Source organism: Pituophis catenifer, unplaced genomic scaffold (genome assembly GCF_029215685.1).
Source record: "Pituophis catenifer annectens isolate HBS135680 unplaced genomic scaffold, rPitCat1.0.hap2 SCAF_1, whole genome shotgun sequence".
In the NCBI taxonomy this organism is placed as follows: domain Eukaryota; kingdom Metazoa; phylum Chordata; class Lepidosauria; order Squamata; family Colubridae; genus Pituophis; species Pituophis catenifer.
Genome location: NW_027256881.1, coordinates 34,807,796 through 34,827,675, shown reverse-complemented (window position 1 = coordinate 34,827,675; position 19,880 = coordinate 34,807,796). Strand labels below are relative to the sequence as shown.

At 36.1% G+C, this 19,880-nt stretch overlaps 1 protein-coding gene across 19 annotated transcripts in view; it reads right to left on the bottom strand.

Annotated features, from left to right (window-relative positions):
- The window catches only part of NRXN1 (neurexin 1), a 952,284-nt gene that overhangs the window by 559,448 nt on the left and 372,956 nt on the right, over positions 1-19,880 (bottom strand). For all 19 annotated transcript variants that reach the window (XM_070932260.1, XM_070932263.1, XM_070932252.1 and 16 more), the window contains one exon: positions 6,281-6,719. In XM_070932260.1, the coding sequence (XP_070788361.1) occupies positions 6,281-6,719 (439 nt within the window). The remainder of the gene's footprint in view (positions 1-6,280; positions 6,720-19,880) is intronic.

Genomic DNA, 19,880 nt, shown 5'->3' with positions numbered 1-19,880 from the left:
ACCTAGCTATCTCTAGTGAAGTTCTGATATGTGCAGAAATAGGCTGCTTTTCCTGATTATGTTTTATTTATGCATTATAAACAATAGTTACAACGGGAGGTGAAATAAAGGTTTTTCCAAATATACTTTTTTCAGAAATTGCTTCCAAATTGCAAATGCAATCAATTGTTTGTTACTGTTTCTGCTGCTAAATTCTGTTTAAGAATATTGCAATCCTACTATCCTTTACTTAGAAATAAACTTCAATGAACTCAGCAGGACTCTGATCTGAACAGGTGGTTTGAAAATTGAAATAGCCATTTATCTTCCATAGATATTTTGCATTGCTCAGAAAGAAAAGAAAAGCATGAGAGCAGAGGCAGGTTTGGAAGAATCTGCTAGTGTTTTATTTGTGTTAATACAAATAACACACTACCAGGTAAATTCTCATTCTCTCTCTCTCTCTCTCTTTCTGAATGATGGAGATGGAGCAACATTTTTGGGATGTCATGGTAGGTGATCCTATTTCTGATTTTAAAATGTGGACAACTCTGCAACTGCTCATCCATGAAAGAATGTCTGGAAGGAAACCTTGATAGTCCCAAATTTTAAACATACTTACTATGGGTAAATACTTGCAAGGCATAACAGACTTCAACCCACAGAGGAAACTGACTCCCAAGGAGTGAAAACCTGGTGTTTTATTTGTTTTGTCATTATGATGATTGGTCATCACTTAAGTTTTTTTTTTATTATTATTGTTTACAGACATCTAGTTAGGGCACCTAACCCCTAACCCCTATTTCTTGGGGTTCTATCAGAGGTGGTATTCAGCAGGTTCTGACCAGTTCTGGAGAACCATTAGAAGAAATTTTGAGTAGTTCGGAAAACCGGCAAATACCACCTCTGACTGGCCCACCCCCATCGATTCTCTGCCTCCTGAGTCCCAACTGATTGGGAGAAAATAGGGATTTTGCAGTATCCTTCCCCTGCCGTGCTCACCAAGCCACGCACACCAAGCCAAGCCACCAAGCCACGCCCACAAAACCGGTAGTAAAAAAATTTGAATCCCACCACTGGGTTCTATGAATCAGGAATAATGTGAAAAGTACTTGAATAAATTGGAAAGTATCATATAGATTTATACACACATACACACACAGAGAGACATAAAAAACAACAACCCCTCCTAGATTGCATAAGGGAATAGAGAAAAGGAAAGAAATACTTCCAACAATGAAATGGATATCTGGAAAATGCTACTCTGATTGAGACTGTGATTATTCCAAGCCTCTAATTATATACTCAGGGAAAAAAAGGCATGAGCCTCCTCCTACCCTATAATTTCTAGCACTTAAACTGGAATTCAGGTTTTAATTCAAAAATTCAATGACATTTTAGCTGTTTTAGCTGTTAAATGTAGGCTTAGCAGTGAAAACAAACTGTTTATATAGTCTGATTTACACTGGTATGTGGAAGTAGAATTTGACCATATTGAATTTCTTGTCTGATTCAAAAACACAATCATGATTTTCCAGATGTTTGAATAGCAGCCTGGTTAAGGAAACCCTTGTGAAGGGCTTCCTTCCTTTTTCTTTTCACATTCTGAAGAGTTGAACAAAACATTGAAGTGCTCAAGTAGCCTCATAACATAATTGTTACTGCTATTTTGACAGGTTGCAAAAGCCACAGACAGCAAAGCTTTGCCGAATGCTTTTGTGGGATTTCCAGCCTCTTACTTTCTCACCTCCTCCTCTCTGCTTTACCTGCAAGGTTGGCACTGTAGCAACAGACAAACATTTCCCATAGGTATGAGTTAATGAGCCTCTTCAATTATATTCATTATCTCAGCAATTTCATTTTAACAAGTCTGCTTTGTAAAACTGAGACTTGGCAGCAACATTATATCAGGCAATAGCAGAGGAAATGAAAGGAAATAGGGACAGTATCAGCTCTGTTAAGATGCCACTTTTGTCTGAATTGCCCCTCTTCAATTGCTCATCTGACAGTCATTAGCATTTCCACTATCTACCACTGTACTGCAGCAGAAGCAAGAAGGGGAGGGATGGCTTATTTTGGCTGCTGAGTAGTGTCCTTTTCCTTACTACACTGATAGAATCAGTCACTAAACAGCTTACAAGTTGTAAATGAAGCAGTGGTGGGTTTCTACTGGTTTGCCCCAGTTCCGAACTGGTAGCAAAGGTAAGTGGAACCCACTACTGAAATGAAGATAGGATGCTGAGCATGTTTCCATTTGTGACTAACTGCACTTTGTTGCTTCATTTGAAACAAATTAAGTTTCTTGTAACCAATCTGGTTTAATCCTAACTTGTTCAGAGAAACTATTTCCAATTACCTGTAGTTTCAGATTCAAGCAAAATAACTGCAGTGAGATGAAAACAAAATTGATTTCTAACATTTCCATGTATTTCTTGTTTTGCACTTCGGCTGGAAAGCCAGTCAATGGTGAGATAAGCTGAAGACTTAAAAAAATAAGCCCTTTTAATATTACTTTTAAATAATGTGTACTTTGGAAAATAATATATACTAACATCTATGATCCTGATAAGGCTGCCTATTATTTCCCCCAAAAAGGTAACACTAAGATCCATACACACAATCTTATAACTTTCTACATTTTTATGGAATTTAGTATTTTGTGGACCAATGTCAAGTTAAATCAGATCTTTTATATCTGGTCCAATAAAAGTTTCATCTCAATAAAGTTACTTCCACATGACGATTCAAATTGATAACTCTTTTGGAACAAATTTCCTATGGTGCTGTTTTTTATTTGCTGCTTTCTATTTGTTTCACTTGCAGTGTCATTGAGACCACTTAAGGTCCTGCAAGAGAAATGCTAGCTTTAAGTATTTAAAAGACTATTTAAGTAGTAAATGTTTTATCAGTTTTGCCTTATCTTGCTCATTGGACCAGCTACACAGTGTCAAATTTCTGAGTTTTTGTCTGGTTTTTTTTTTCTTTTTGCAGTTTTTGTTGATGCAGAACCTGAGCAAGGCAATGGTGTTTTCTTCTTCTTCTTCTTCTTCTTCTTCTTCTTCTTCTTCTTCTTCTTCTTCTTCTTCTTCTTCTTCTTCTTCTTCTTCTTCTTCTTCTTCTTCTTCTTCTTCTTCTTCTTCTCCTCCTCCTCCTCCTCCTCCTCCTCCTCCTCCTCCTCCTCCTCCTCCTCCTCCATCTCCTCCTTCTGACATTTCATGTTAGCAGAAAACAATATCTTTGCTCCTGAGATTTTGCATAGGGAAATCAGCAGTGAGCAATTCCTGAAGTCTGTAAATATGGTATTTTTTTTTGTTTTTACTGTTTTTTAATAAAATGACTAAAATTTCCTGACACTCATAAACTGAAATATAATATAGGCTTTGTCTTTACACTCTAAAAAATAAAAATCAAGTAAAAGTAGAAGAATATAACCCAAGAAGCTAGTATCTTTTCCTTAGGAAGTTGAATAGCAGCCCTTGAAAGTAATTTTCAGTGAACATGAGAGTTTAAACATATACACATCCATAGCTACTACACTATTCTCTTCCAGGATAAGAAGTTTTATGTAGTAGAAAAGGGAATAAGAAATAGGAAGACTTACTTTAACACAATTCATTATATATCTCCTTAACTTAATTATTTTTGCAAACCATTTTGGCTTCCACTACATCTATAGAGTGCTTTATATATTGTCTTTAAAAAAACAACAACAACAACAACTTCTGAGCTGTCTTTTCCAGGATCTCATCTACTTCATTCAACTACAAGTTTCCTGATCTTCTATTCATCTCAATTCTTTCACTCTTTTTACATGTATTTGTTTTTGCAATTCTATCGCACCTTAGCATTTATGTATCATTTCTCCTCTTTAAGAAACATTTCTCTAAGATATGTGAAAATCTTATTATTTACCACAGGCAGAACCTATAGACATTATGATGAATAACATTCATTCATTCATTCATTCATTCATTCATTCATTCATTCATTCATTCATTCATTCCATTAATCAATCAATCAATTTCTGTAGCTACCGAATTCAACTAAATGATTCTGGGTGGCTTAAATTCTATAGTATAATAGAACATTCCTTGCAATATGATAAGTTCCTTTTAGTTTCATGTCAAAGTTGAATCCAAGGTACACTTAATAAATAAAGGTTTTATCTGTAAGGAACAATATTTTTATTTATTTATTTATTTATTTATAATTAAATTTATATACCGCCTTACTCCCGAAGGACTCAGGATGGTGAACAGCCAGAAAGTAAAATATACATAATACAAATGTTAAAAACCCTTTAAAATACATTAAATACATTGGCCAGATTTAAAACACCCCAATTATAAAACCAATTTAAAAACAATTAAAAAGGCCAGACCAGCCTGCTGGAATAAGAATGTTTCAAGGGCGCGGCAAAAAGTGTGCAGATCCGGGATCCTCCGTATCTCTGGGGGGAGCTCGTTCCAGATGGCAGGTGCCCCCACAGAGAAGGCTCTCCCCCTGGGGGCCGCCAGTCAACATTGTTTGACCGACGGCACTCTGAGAAGACCCTCTCTATGGGAGCGTACTGGTCGGTGAGAAGCTATTGGTGGCAGAAGGTGGTCTCGTAGATACCCCGGTCCTAAGCCAGGGAGCGCTCTAAAGGTGGTAATCAAGACCTTGAAGTGCACATATTTCACCTATCTTTGTTTTTTTTCCCCAAAATTTATATATAATTTATAATTCTTCACTCACTTTTTGCTTTAATTTTTAATAACTACTTTTCAGATCCTTATTCCATCATACAACCAAATATTAACCATATTTTTTGTTCTCAGTTTATTCTGCGTACAAATATGTATATACATCCATACTCCCAACCAACACACTTCTAATATCACCACAAGCATCCCTTACACATTATCCATAAATTCATTAAAAAAACCAATGTATCTAAATGTTAAATGTATTGAACAACCACAAAATTGTTTCTTATACCTTGATCAATAATGAAATATTCACTAAGCATTCCATTTATTTTCACTCATTGCTTTCTTCTATATATTTCAGTGATTGTCTTTTGCAACCAGCCTTCAACTCCATATTCATACAAAAAGCTTCATAATTCAAGCCTATTCACTTTATAACGTACTTACTCTAAACCTACAAATATGCAGTAAACCTTCTTTCATATTCATGTATTTCTCATTGTCTTGCTGAAGAACTAAAATTCTATCTGTGCACCTCCTGTGTGGCATAAAATTACACTGGTTTTCCTAAGTTTTGCTCATTGTCATCATTTTAATGAAAATTCTTCCAAGCAGCTTCCCAGCCACACTTAATATGGAGTGTTTCCTATTTATTGATTACTTTCTCTTAGTAAAAGAGAATATTAACAGCATTTGTCCAGTTGCTTGGAATCAAACAAGTTATACAGCCACACCATAAACAAACCATATCCATATATTAGCATTTCTCCAGTTGTACCTTTTTCTTCCCTAGAAAACTGATACACCAAGAAGTGTGGAAAGCCTAGATGTAAAATTTATGTGCTATTTTATTTTTACTGGTTATATTTTAGTAGAAGAATTCCACAAAATAAATTGTGCACATCTGATAATGTAATATTTTGTTGTGGAAAACTATTCCCATGAAAATCTGATTTAACTCTGAATTGATTCTTTTTTCCTCAGCAGAGATTAATCCATACAATATATGAAGAACTTAATAGTACAACTAACAGAAATCAAAATGTAACTGTATTTTATGATACATACAATTACACCAATGATGTTTTCTAATGTTTTATTCATATATAGATGCATTTCCTTGATGCATTATGAATCAGTCAGTGCCAATTGTTCATTGATCATTTCTTTTTCAACAAAGTTAAATTTTTTGAAAAAAAAAAATATGAGTAGTGTACAACTACTAATGCATCAATTCTGTACCTGAAGAAAAATGGAATCATTTTATGTGTGATGTAAAGGATACTAATAGTTCACAGGTCTTTTATGTTGTTGTTATTTTTATTATTTTTATATTATTCTCCATAACTCTTTTGTGTTGGGGCAGTATATGAGAATTACGTTTCCTAATAATTACTGAAAATACTCACAAAATAAGCATCATTTTATTATCTGCTGAGTACTGTTCAAACTTTCCAATTTATTCAGGAAAACAATTCAAAATACTAATTAAATATTTCAAAATATAAGTTGCTTTGTTGTTCTAGAATAATACTGAATACACATTTTTCTCTTGTATTTTTTATACTTTGAAGGATTTAAAGTTCATGAGCATTTTTGTCAAAACTTACCAGATCGTCCGTCTCTTTGAAAGTCAACATGGTACCACTCTCCATCATTCACTTTTTTCTGCAAAGCTTTTATTTTAATTGTTCCAGATCCCATGTCTAAAAGCAGGTAGAGGTGCCCATCAAGCATTTCAATGGCAAAGAAGTCAACTTTAACCATTTGTGGATGTTTTGCATCTTTCTGATGTCGTGGTTTGCCATGGCTGAAGAGAATCAGCCCATTGGGCTCAGTAGTGCGAAAGTCAAAGGATATTGAGCCTGTTTTTTTGGCATTCCATTTAGGCAAAGAAATAAAGGATTCTGGTGTTTCAAAAGTGATTGGATCCAAGGTTGCCACATTTTCACACTTAAATGCCACGACACCATGGATCTTCATCTTAGGATCTCCTTGTTTGGCCAGCCGAGACAATTCTAGTCTTACATCATTGTTTTTATAAACAACCTACAAGCAAAGCACAGTAATTACCAGAATGAATTAAACTGTATAAATCAGATTGAATATTAATTACATCCTTACATTTTATAATGTTTCATGTTATGAGGTTAAATAACACATTTTTTTTAAAAAAAATACATAAATTAGAGCATGTCTCTCTTTTTCTCTGAACCTGAATTTCATCTCTGATTGGAACTCACTCTGCAGTTTAAACTCTGAAAATTAAATTACAACAAAATTTCCTTTGTTTTGTCATTTCTTCAGCTAAAAACAAAGTACCACCTTAATGAAATTTTGGTCCATCCAGTTCTCTTTATTAGGTATTGAACTAAAACAATAGCTAAATGCATCTGTGGGGCTGGGGCTTTAGTTCTTTATCCAATCTCTCTATAAAAGATTACAACTTCTTATTCAATATGGAATAATATGCCAATATAATAGTAGTAGATGTTCCATGACACAATATCACATCTATACATATAAGTGGCAATTCCTCCTTAGGTACAAGAATTAAGACATAAGTACACTCTAGGAAAAAATAGCACAATGACAAAAATAATATCAATTAATGGTTGAATAATTTAAAGATTTCCTCTTAATTTCTATACTTAAACTTTCCAGTTTGAATTTGGGTTGTTTTATCCCAGCCTGGAACCATTCATCTGTAAAAAAATTTCTTAGCACCCCTAAAATGTTATTTTAGCCAAAATTCAAAACATTCAAAATATTAGTCCCCCCTCCCCAAGTCTACAGCTAAAAAAAACCTGTTCATCAGAACTTCCAAAATGCAAATGTTTATTCTAACTTAAAATATATTTTATGGTTAATATGCACTCCTATAAACAACCATTCATATTAGTAGCTATTGGGGGGTATCCATTGACCACATGTCCTGAATTTCACTATGTTTTGTTTCAATGGATGACTTTCAGTTCTAACACACTGAGGATTTCTTTTGATCCACCTAACAAATAATGCTTGTGATTTTAAATACCTTTATCATGCCTCCCTTTTTTCTCCTTCAGTCCAACCTAAAGGGCCTTGATTTCTGTAGTCTTTCCTTTCAGGAGAATTATTCCATCACTGACCTATTTTATATTTTATACTTTTCTTTTTAAGATGCAGTGATTATAATTGTCCCCCCTCCTCCATACACACACACACACGTACACATACACACATATACATACATACATACATACATATATACAGACACATACATACACACACATATATATATATATACATACATATACATATACCGTGTTTCCCCAAAAATAAGACCCTGTCTTATATTTTTTTTTGCTACCAAAAAAGGCACCAGATCTTATTTTCAGGGGATGTCATCCACTGACTAATCTCACTTGTGCGTGTCACTCCTGACCTCCTTTTCACTGTCAGAGGCCTTCAGGAACTTATTTAGGACTTATTTTGGGGGTATGGCTTATATTGGGCGCACGTGTAAAAATCAAGCTAGGACTTACTTTCAGGGTAGGTCATATTTTTGGGAAAACAGGGTATATACATATACATATACATACATACACACACATACACATACACACACATATATATATATACACATTATCTATCTATCTATCTATCTATCTATCTATCTATCTATCTATCTATTTATCTCTCTATCTATCCTCTTATAGGTTTATATAATGGCATTATGCTATTCTTTTTCAATTCCCTTTCTAAGATTCCAAACATGAATTTTTCCATTTTTATGTCAGTTGCACACTGGATTGACATTCTAATTGAGTTGTCAACTGAGACTACAGGCCAATGTCTTGCTTAGTTATTCCGAACAAAAATCTCATTATTATAAAGGTGAAGGTTGTGTTTTTCATGGTAAAATGATCCATTTTATACTTGTTTACATTTATTGAAATTGCAGCACTTAGAAAGTATGGGAAATCTGACCTTTGGCATTCAAACACATTCCCAAAGAACTAACCTGGAGAACTATGCTCTATAGTAACTATTTCAAGCTGGAATGATACATTTTATAATATGGAAGTCATAGTGGTTTTTATCCCTGGATGAGATAATATTCTTTTTATAGGGACAAAACTATGTGTCTCTGGATATTGAATCATAGTGAAGATACTTTCCCTCATAATCACTAAGGAAACTGAAAATATTAGTTGAAATATGCATGGATACAGTAAAATAATAAGATAAGGCTGCTAATGCTATATACTCTCTCTTATTTGTTCAACCTATATGCTGAATATATATTAAGAAAGCTCATTTGGAAGAGAGTGTGGTTTTAAATTTAATGACAAACATCAATTATCTGTGTTATGTTCATGACAATAACCCAAAAATACAAAGAAGCTTAAAACTCTACTAATAAAAGTCAAGGACCATAGTGAACAAATGGGACTAAAATTAAATATAAAGAAGACCAACTAACGACAATTGGTATAACTACAACCACCCATTGAATTGGCAAAGATATTGAAATGATGGATGAAGTGATACTGAGTAGATTTTTCCTTTCAGATCAAACATTATCAGTGAAAAAAAAACAAGCAGTACCAAAATATCCTGCAGACGGGCACTTGGCAGAATAGCCATAAAGTTCTTGGAAAAGATATTCCAAGCTGTAAGATTTTATGCATGCATGCATGCGTACATATATACTGTATATACATACATATTCATGTAAATTTATATTTACAAAGATCAGAACATTGCAAGAAATTGTATTCACAATGACACTCTATGGAGACAAAAGTTGAATTTTTGAAGAAGTTGGATAAGAAGAATATGTATGGTTTTGACCATTGGTGTTAGAAAAGAATATTGTGGATAGCCAATAACAAAAAACAAAAAAACCCAACAACAGACCATTGAACAAATCTACCCAGAGTTCTCACTCAAAGCATAAATGACCTGGCTTAAATTAACTAGGTTTATGTGAAAACCTAGCTCCCTAGAGAAGGTGTTAATGATGAGAAAGGTGAAAAGAATGAAAAGAAGATGGCATCCAATTATAAGATAGATGGAGTCAGTGGCAATGGGTGTAATACTGGGAGGCCTAAAAGACAGTTTAAGGGCAGAGCATCACAAAGTTGACACCAACATGTTAGCACAACATATCTTGTGACTGTTCACCGCCCTGAGTCCTTCGGGAGTAGGGCGGTATACAAATCAAATAAAACATAAAACATAATCAGCATATTCAAGTTATTTTTTATATTATAAAACAGAAGTTTAGGTACACTCTCCAGAGACTCTACAAAAGTAGTAACTCAATTTTAATGTGCCCAAAAGATAAAATAAATATATATTAGCAGATAAATCATATTCACTAAACAAGTTACAGGAACATGAATGTTCTTGGGAGCTGGAACAATGGCTTGCTTGAATTTAGGAGGTTTGGGACAGGATGAAGCAAAAATTCCCATCAATGTGAAAACAGATCATCCATATGGAGAAATTTCTCTAAGGAGAAATTTCCTGACAGTTAGAACAATTAATCAGTGGAACAACTTGCCTCCAGAAGTTGTGAATGCTCCAACACTGGAAGCTTTTAAGAAGATGTTGGATAACCATTAGTCTGAAGTGGTGCAGGGTTTCCTGCCTAGGCAGGGGTTGGACTAGAAGACCTCCAAGGTCCCTTCCTACTCTGCTATTCTGTATATGTAGTAAGCTAAAAGAAACTTATCAGTTTTGCTGCAATTTGAAATACAACAGAGCAGAGTCAAAAGTGAATTGCCTCAATTCTAAAAACAGACATCATGGGTTCAATAAGATCCAGAATTAATCCCAAAGTGTTGAAAAATATTTATTTATTTACATGGTTACCCATTTCACAAAACATAACTGTGGGTTGCGTACAATAACTAATTAAAACAATAAACATTAAAAAGATATTATTAAAATGTAAAAAAAAAAAAAAGGAAAATTCCCAGAAGCACAAAAGAGGGTACAGATGTTAACTGAACGTTAATGTTAAAAATGTTACTGTAGAAATGCTCTTAATCAGCAGTGTTGGGAAGATATTCTTGTCTGTTTGAGGAACCACTCCCAACTCCAGTAATGATTTATTTATGTGTATTTATATTCAGTGCCTAAGGATCTGATCTACATCAGGGTTGTCAAACTGGTGGTCTACAGGTCAGATGTGTCTCACACACAGGCCACCCCCATCCCAGCTCTGCAAAGTGGAAAAACTTCATGAAATGACACATGACGGCAACGTGACGCTGCAAGTTTGACACCCATGATCTATATGATCAGGTTGCTGATCATATAAATCATGGGTGGCCATTAACATTTTTTAAAGGCAGAAACACATCACGTAGTCTTCTATCCATCTCAGCTCACAGGAGAGCAACTGTCTTTTTCTGCTATGCCTCAAAAGTAGCATTTTCCGGATTTTGTGCCAGCATAAATTGTGTAGTCTGGTTCAATTTGATGCAGTGATTAAAATGCACTTACCTTACTGCCTTCCCCAGCAGCAGACTGTGAGTTCAAGTCTGCCTTAGGCATGAAAGCTGGCTTGGTAACCTTGGGTCAGTCACTCTCTCTAAGCCCATCATGTCAGGCTCCAGGACAAGCCAGTAGATCAACTCCTATTTCAAGTTTCTAATACTTTTTCCCTTTAGTTATCTGTCTTCTTTAACTAGTGGTGTTGTGGTCCTGGTTTCTAGCTTGTTTTGTAACCACTAGACCAGGAACCCCAACCCCTGGGCTCTGAGCCACTTGTCCTTGAGTGCGAAGCTCCCCTTGGGCAAGCAGCAGCCACTTGCAGTCACACATGAATCTCCCCTAGTGCAAGCAGTAGCAACTTGCCCTCATGTAGACCTTCCCTTGTGCAAGCAGCTGCCATCTTGCCTCATACACAAAGCTCCCCTCACTTGCCCTCACACGCAAAGGTCCTCTCGAGCAAGCAGAGGATGTGTGTGCCTGGCAATCACACAAATGGAGTTGCATAAGCTTGCAGCCACCCAATTGCTGCTTGCAAGGAACTATCCCTCTCCATCCCCACTGGGCTGCCAAGCCAGACAGCACTAGACCAAACCGACTCCCTTTTAATACATCTTGCTCCTGAGTCCTAGTGTTTTGCAAGGTACCACCATATACTGGAAGCAAATATCACATGCATAAAGTATTGTGTTTTATATTATTTTTATAGTTATATATTTATTTATTCAATGTATATGCCACTCATCTTGTGGTTCGAGGTGACTCTGAGTTATCCATGTATATTTTCTTGTGGATCCTTGGTTTTCTTGCAGACATTTCATTACCAAACTAGATAGCATCATCAGTACCATTTTCTTGCCTTAGAAGCAAATAACTTCTTCCCCCCATTTGGCAAGCCAAGATATTTTGGCAGCTAAGTGAATTTGACAAGAACCTTCTTTGACAAAATGCTACTTTAGCTGATCAATTAAATAACAATTGCTGTGCTTGTGTTTCACCCCAGGTCATTCTGTGCCTCCTTGTTATTGTCCAATAGTAGAGCTGCAATTACTTTCAAGAAAGGCTTTCAAGGAAAGGCTTGAGATGACATCCAAACAGTAGAGCAGCAACCAAATAGGGCTACTGAAAAGACAGGATTCAAATGCAATGTATCCTCCTTACCACTTTCCCAATTGCTTTTGCATTCAGTTCAGTGGTGGGTTTCAAAAATTTTTACTACCGGTTCTGTGGGTGTGGTTTGGTGGGCGTGGCTTGGTGGGCATGGCAGGGGAAAGATACTGTAAAATCTTCATTACCACCCCACTCCAGGGGAAGGATACTGCAAAATCCCCATTTCCTCCCAATCAGCTGGGACTCGGGAGGCAGAGAATGGATGGGGGTGGGGCCAGTCAGAATTTTTACTACTGGTTCTCCGAACTACACTAAATTTCCGCTACTGGTTCTCCAGAACTGGTCAGAACCTGCTGAAACCCACCTCTGATTCAGTTTGTACTGCTATCCTCTTTACTCTTCCCATTCATCTAACCATTTTTAACCTGAATTATAAAAGCATAGTTAGCCACTTTTCAAAGCATTTTTTTTTCACAAGTTAGTCTTATTAAACAATTATGCAGGTGTTTTATCGCCTTGGGTGTGCTTATTATCAGAATTTTTATTTTGAATAAAAAGGGTGTTCTTCTGTGTTCAATGCAAAACCAAATAGGCCCCTTTGACTAACTGTTCCATTTTTTAATATTTTTAAGCAAGAGATTAACCAACATTTTAAGAAGCTTTCTATGGAAGTGAAACTTCCTGCATAGTTGAAAGCCTATGATGATACACTCATATGTTACAACTAATTATATGAAGACGTGTTAAGTAAAGACAATATATGTTGTTTCTATAACAAAAAAAGTATGTTTCCTTCCTTCATCTATTGAAATTCTGCAGAGAATATTCACAGTATACCAGGGGTAGGTTCTACTTACCTTTACTACCGGTTCACATCAAGCCATGCTCTTTGAAATTATTTTAGGAATTTACTTATAATTAAATCAACATCTACACCTCCCTGCATATATTCATTAATTTCACTCCATGAAACTAGAACTTAGAAATGGAAATAGAATAACAGAGTTGGAAGGGACCTTGGAGATCTTCTAGTCCAGTGGGTCTCAACCTTCCTGATGCCGCAACCCTTTAATACAGTTCCTCATGTTGTGGTGACCCCCAACCATAAAATTATTCCTAAGACCATTGAAAATATGTGTTTTCCAATGGTCTTAGGCGACCCCTGTGAAAGGGTTGTTCGACCCCCAAAGGGGTCCTGACCCACAGGTTGAGAACCACTGTTCTAGTCCAACTCCCTGCCCAGGCAGGAAACCCTACACAACTTCAGACAAATGATTATCCAACATCTTCTTAAAAATTTCCAGTGTTGGGGCATTCACAACTTCTGGAGGCAAGTTGTTCCACTTATTAATTGTTCTAACTGTCAGGAAATTTCTCCTTAGTTCTAAATTGCTTCTCTCCTTGATTAGTTTCCACCTATTGCTTCTTGTAATACCCTCAGGTGCTTTGAAGAATAGTTTGACTCCTTCTTTGTGGCAACTCCTGAGATATTGGAACACTGCTATCATGTCTCCCCTAGTCCTTCTTTTCATTAATCTAGACATACCCAGTTCCTGCAACCATTTTTCATATGTTTTAGCCTCCAGTCCTCTAATCATTATTGCTCTAATAATGAATAATAAGAAGAGCTTTATTGCTCTTCTCTGCACTCTTTCTAAAGTCTTCATATCTTTTTTACATCGCGGCGACCAAAACTGAATGCAATATTCCAAGTGTGGCCTTACCAAGGCATTATAATGTGGTATTAACACTTCACATGACCTTGATTCTATCCCTCTGCTTATGCAGCCCAGAACTGTATTGGCTTTTTTGGCAGCTGCTGCATACTGCTGGCTCATATCTAAATGGTTGTCCACTAGGACTCCAAGATCCCTCTCACAGTTACTACTATTGAGCAAGGTACCACATATACGGTACCTGTGCATTTTGTTTTTCTTCCCTAAATGTAGAGCCTTACTTTTTTCATTGTTGAGTTTCATTTTGTTAGATAGCGCCCAATGTTCAAGTCTGTCAAGATCCTTCTATATCTTGAGACTATCTTCTGGAGTGTTGGCTATTCCTGCCAGTTTGGTGTCATTTGCAAATTTGATGAGTTCCCCATCTATCCCCTTATCCAAGTCATTGATGAAGATGTTGAAGAGCACTGGGCCTATAACAGAGACCTGGTGTACTCCACTGCATACTTCCCTCCATGTAGATGCAGTTCCATTGAGGACTACACATTGAGTGTGGTTGGTCAGCCAGTTATGAATCCATTTGGTGGTGATGCTGTCTAACCCACAGTTTTCTACTTTATCTAGTAGTAGGTTATGGTCTACTTTGTCAAATGCTTTACTGAAGTTCAAGTAAATTATATTAACAGTATTCCCCTGGTCCACTAATTTTGTCACTTTGTCAAAGAATGCAATAAGATTAGTCTGGCATGATATGATTTTGACAAACCCATGTTGGCTTTTGATTACTTGGTTTGCTTCTAGGTGTTTGGTGATTCGTTGCTTGATTATCTTTTCCAGAATCTTCCCTGGTATTGAGGTCAGGCTGATAGGTCTGTAATTTTCTGGATCTATTTTTCCCCCCTTTTTTTGAAGATGGAAACTACATCAGCTCTTTTCCAATCCTCTGGCAGTTCCCTGATGCTCCAGGATCTTTGAAAGATATAGTTCAGTGGTTCTGAGATCTCATCTGCCAGTTCCTTCAGAACCCTGGGATGTAATCCATCTGGTCCTGGTGATTTGAACTCGTCTAGGGTAGACAGGTCTTCACTTACCATTTTCTTCCCTATTTTAACTTTTGTTCCTAATCTGTTTTTTGTAGTGTGTTTTTGATAGGTTGGATTGTTTTTTCCGTTTGTGTAAAGACAGATGAAAAAAACGAGTTACAGTAAGTAGTTCTGCTTTCTCCCTGTTGCTTGTCACCTTCTTTGTCACTTTCTCCCAGCAATGGGCCACTTGTTTTCTTGACTTTTTTCTTGTTTTTAACATGTTGGAAGAAGCTTGTTTTTGTTATTTTTTACTTTTGTCACAAGCCTTTGTTCATTGTGAGCCTTAGCTTTCCTCACTTCATCTTTACAGGCTATTTGCTGATATTCTGCCTTAGTTATTTGCCCCTCTTTCCACTTTTTATACTTGTCCTTTTTGTCTTTCAATTTGTCAGAGAGTTCTTTATGCAGCCATGCTGGTTTCTTTTGAGAGCTATTATTTTTCTTCTTCATTGGTATTGTGCTAGACTGAGCTTTTATAATCTCACTTTTCCAAATTTCCCAAGCTTCTTGAGTTGTTTTCCCCTTGAGGATTCTCATCCATGGAATCCTTCCCAAGCTCTCTCTAAGTTTATTGAAATTAGCTTTCTTAAAGTCCAAGACTCTAGTTTGACTTTGTTCTACTACTTGTGTTTGCATAATGTTGAATTCCAGTATTGAATGATCACTTGCCCCTAAAGTTCCTGTAGCTTCAACACCTTCTATCATTTCATCCCTGTTAGTGAGAATTAAGCCCAATGTGGCTGTTCCCATTGTTCCCTTCTCTACTTTTTGGAAAACAAAGTTGTCTGCTAGGTTTGTTAGAAACCTGTTGGATCTTCCAATTGGTGCAGAGTTTGTCTCCCAGTTGATGCCTGGGTAATTAAAATCCCCCATTACTATTGTGATGTGCTTCCTACATACTTCAGTTAGCTGACTAGCAAAAATTTCATCTACTTCCTCTGTTTGGTTGGGTGACATATAGTATAGACCTATGGCAATGTCATTTTCCCCTCTTTGATATATATGCTTACTCCAGAATATTTAATCCAATTTACTCTCACATAATTATAGATAAGACTTGATATTGTAGTAAAATCCTGGTATGCTAAACTAAAATCCATTACGTGGAAGATTTACTGCAACTGGCTTACTTTTCTTCTTACATCAGAGCATTTGTAAATAGCATTGGTGAAAAGTTATATCAATACTTCTGGTTTACTAATCAAAAACCAATTTCTGTGAATGATATTTACCCATGAACAGTTTTTTAAAGATGACATGAAATTTCAAGATATTCAGTGCACTATCTTCAAACACAATAATTTGATGATCCATAAAGATGCTTTGAGAAATTATACCTGATTCTCCCCCTCTCCCAGTTTCTGCAAGGCAACTTTCAGTAGAAAGCTGCTATATATCAGTTAATATTTATATATAAATATACAAATAAACATATATCAGCGGTGAAATCTAAAATTTGTTACTACCGGTTCTGTGGGCGTGGCTTGGATTCTGTGGAACTTAATGTGACTGGGTGGGCGTGGCCATTTTTTTTTTTTACTTTTAAAACCATTTTTTCTACAACCTCTTTGGTGAAGAGGTTGTAAAAAAACGCTTTCAAAAGGCTCTGACGATCCCAGCTGAGTTGCATGATCAGCAGAGGCTTTTTTAAAAAACCTCTGCTGATCAGGCAACTCAGCTTGGATTGTCAGAGGCATTTAAAAGAAAAAAAGGGTTTTTTTTTCTTTTAAATGCCTCTGACGATCCAAGCTGAGCTGTCTTAGGTGGAGATATTGCCCCCCCCCCCCCTCATTGTTTGAACCTTGATCTTTTTATCTAAGGATTTTGGGCATCAGAATCCTGAATGCAGGGCAAGTACTTTATCTTGTTGTTACAGGCTATGGTTAAAGTTTACATGAAATCTCTATATACTACAGAGTTATGCTTAACCTATGATGGTCAAGGGGATGCAAAAAAAAGATTCAGATTTATGTTCTTCAAGATCAATATATTAGATAAGATCTCATGTCCAGGTAAATCTTTTTTTCACTTTCTGAAATGTTTTTATTCCACATACTGAATGGTATACTCAGCCTCTACCACTGAAATGCAACAATGTTGTTTAATGTGATTGGCTTTCTGATCAATATGAAGGAATCCATCTATTATTTATAAAGAGGAAGTGCCTGAATAAAAAAAAATAACAGATTGTGGACCTATTTGAACGACCATTTACCGTGCAGTAAATCCTTCTAATTCCTGCATAAATCACCCCTTGCCAATAGCTCATTATATGATCTAAAATCGTTCTCATAAAAGAACTATGTTTTCTAGATGCCACCATAAATTGTTTTTCAGGAATTTACTGATGTGTGCAAAACTGTCAGTCTTGAATGTAATGTAGCTCTGAATGGAATTATAATCAGGGAACTGAATATGCAGCATTCTGGCAAGGAGATTTAAATATATATTTGCAGCATTTCTAGGATGATGTACTCCCACTGGACTATGGCAATGAATTATAAAACAGTAACAATGCAATTCAAACAATACAATGGATTTTAAAGATTCTTATAAAAATAGTAAAAACATCATCATTTGGCTTCAGCTAAAGCCAAAAACATGATGGAATAAAATTATTTTCCCTTGCATACAGCCTTTTGGAGAAGTAGCAAGCTATGCTTTGTATACCACCCGAGAGCCACATAATTTCAATTTCATAAATTAAATGAATCAATCCCTGCTTTAAAAAAGCTCTGTGCATCTAACTTTTAATTACTTTCCTATCCCATTCCATCACTCTCCTTATTCTTTTGCAATATATTCCAAATCTGAATTATGCTTTTTTTAAAGTTAATGGTTAAATAAAATGTTGTATATGTTTGTCATTTTTCTGACTATTATCTCAATAAGCAACATTCTTAGTCAGCATCACTACAAGAGAAAGATAAAGCCACTTTCCAATTTGAAAATCCAGATGTGAAATGGGTTGTCAGTCTTTAGGTCTTTTCCCACTTTATCTCACGATAGTATAAATATGACCTAGCTTTTTCTTTACTTTGCCATACATCCTTCATCTCAGCCTGAGCCCATGAAATGAGATAGGCAAAAATAATAACTGAACTAGAATTTTACCCCTTATGCTGACAGCAAACAACAGCAGTAGCAAGGTGTGCAAAAATTAGATGTGCTTCACTGCCCATTCCATTTGTGATGAACTCAGGTGTCCTAGAGCAGGGGTGTCAAACTCAATTTCATTGAGGGCCACATCAGGGTTGTGTTTGACCTCAGGGGGTCAGGATGGGCATGGCCAGGGTGGGTGTGGCCAGCTCAATGTCACTCGTATAGGGGGCACCTGTGGTGGCCAAGTGCTAACACAGTACTTCCCTCGGACCATCTCTCCCTCTCATTATAATCTCTTTCCTTCCTTCCTTCCTTCCTTCCTTCCTTCCTTCCTTCCTTCCTTCCTTCCATTCCTCCCTTCCTTTCCTTCCTTCCTCCCTTCCTCCCTACTTCCTTTTCTCCTTTTCCCCTTTTCCCTTCCCTCTTCATTCACCTTTCTTCTTCCTTCCCCTCCTTCCTTCTTTTTATTTTATAATTTATTTACTTTTTTGGGGAAAAAAAGTTAACTGGGTTCTTTAGAATCCCTTTATTATGTTTATTCACATTCCCTAATCAATTTTATTTTTCAGTTAATTTTTCTGGCAGTTTTTTATTCAGTTGGAAAAAAAAAAAAAGGACCTCCTTTGTTCCTGTATTGCCACAGCTTGGTTTTTAGCCTCTGATTTCCAGGCTGATGCCAGTAGAATGCTTAAAACTCCTTGTTTTGAGAATATACATATATTTAGTGTATACAAGCAGTACACAAGACACTCTTTCTCTCTTCCCCCTCATTCCTGTTAAATAGTGAACATAGCAACCATAGTAACAGCGACATCTGCAAGTCTATAACTTAAAGTGCAGGGTTTAGCAAAAAAAATAAAATAAAAATGTATTAGAGTTATGTATGTATCTGTGAATACATGCTGTAAGCCAGAGGTCTTCAAACTTGGCAGCTTTAAGACTTTGGACTTCAACTCCCAGAATTCTCCAGCCAGCATGCTGGCTGGAGAATTCTGGGAGTTGAAGTCCACAAGTCTTAAAGCTGCCAAGTTTGAAGACCTCTGCTGTAAGCACTTTATTAAAGCACCCATAGCCACAGCAGGGTGAAACACATTCTGACAAATTTCATGATCAAAGAGATTATTAAAAGCATTGTTTTTCAAAATTTAATGTATCTTTAAGAATATTCTGGTTCACAACTGCCCAACAAGAAACAAAATAAGAAACTCTTCTTCAGTATAATAAAAGTGAGTAGGCAATACACAGATGCAATAGAAAATGGAATGTTGGGAGTCAATCATGAATTTGGTAAATATCAAAAAGAACAAGTAAAATGCTTATTATTACCTGCATGAACTTTGGAGGCAGTTTTCTGAATCTAGATAGTGAATCTTACCAAACTCAAATGCAGTTCCTAGTCAATGTGTTCCACCCCATACTATATGTATGAATCTGATCAGTTTTGAAGAACACCAAGACTAGCAACCAGATAAAAGGTAGAAAGATTCCGAGGGTGAATATATACATAATTTTATGGTCTTTTCCCACTGCTGATTTAGTGCTACCCAAAATCAGCAAAAAATTACATAGGCATGAGATTTTCTATTCCAATTCTCATCCTGCACCTATTGCACCTGTTTCAGTTTGTGGGCAAACAATGCTTTTCAGATTATGCATTCTGCAGGGTGTGTTAAATGAAATTGTTTATTTAAGCCTCTAGTTCTACTGCCTTCTGCTCTTCTGAATGCTATTAGCCAGTAGGAAAACAT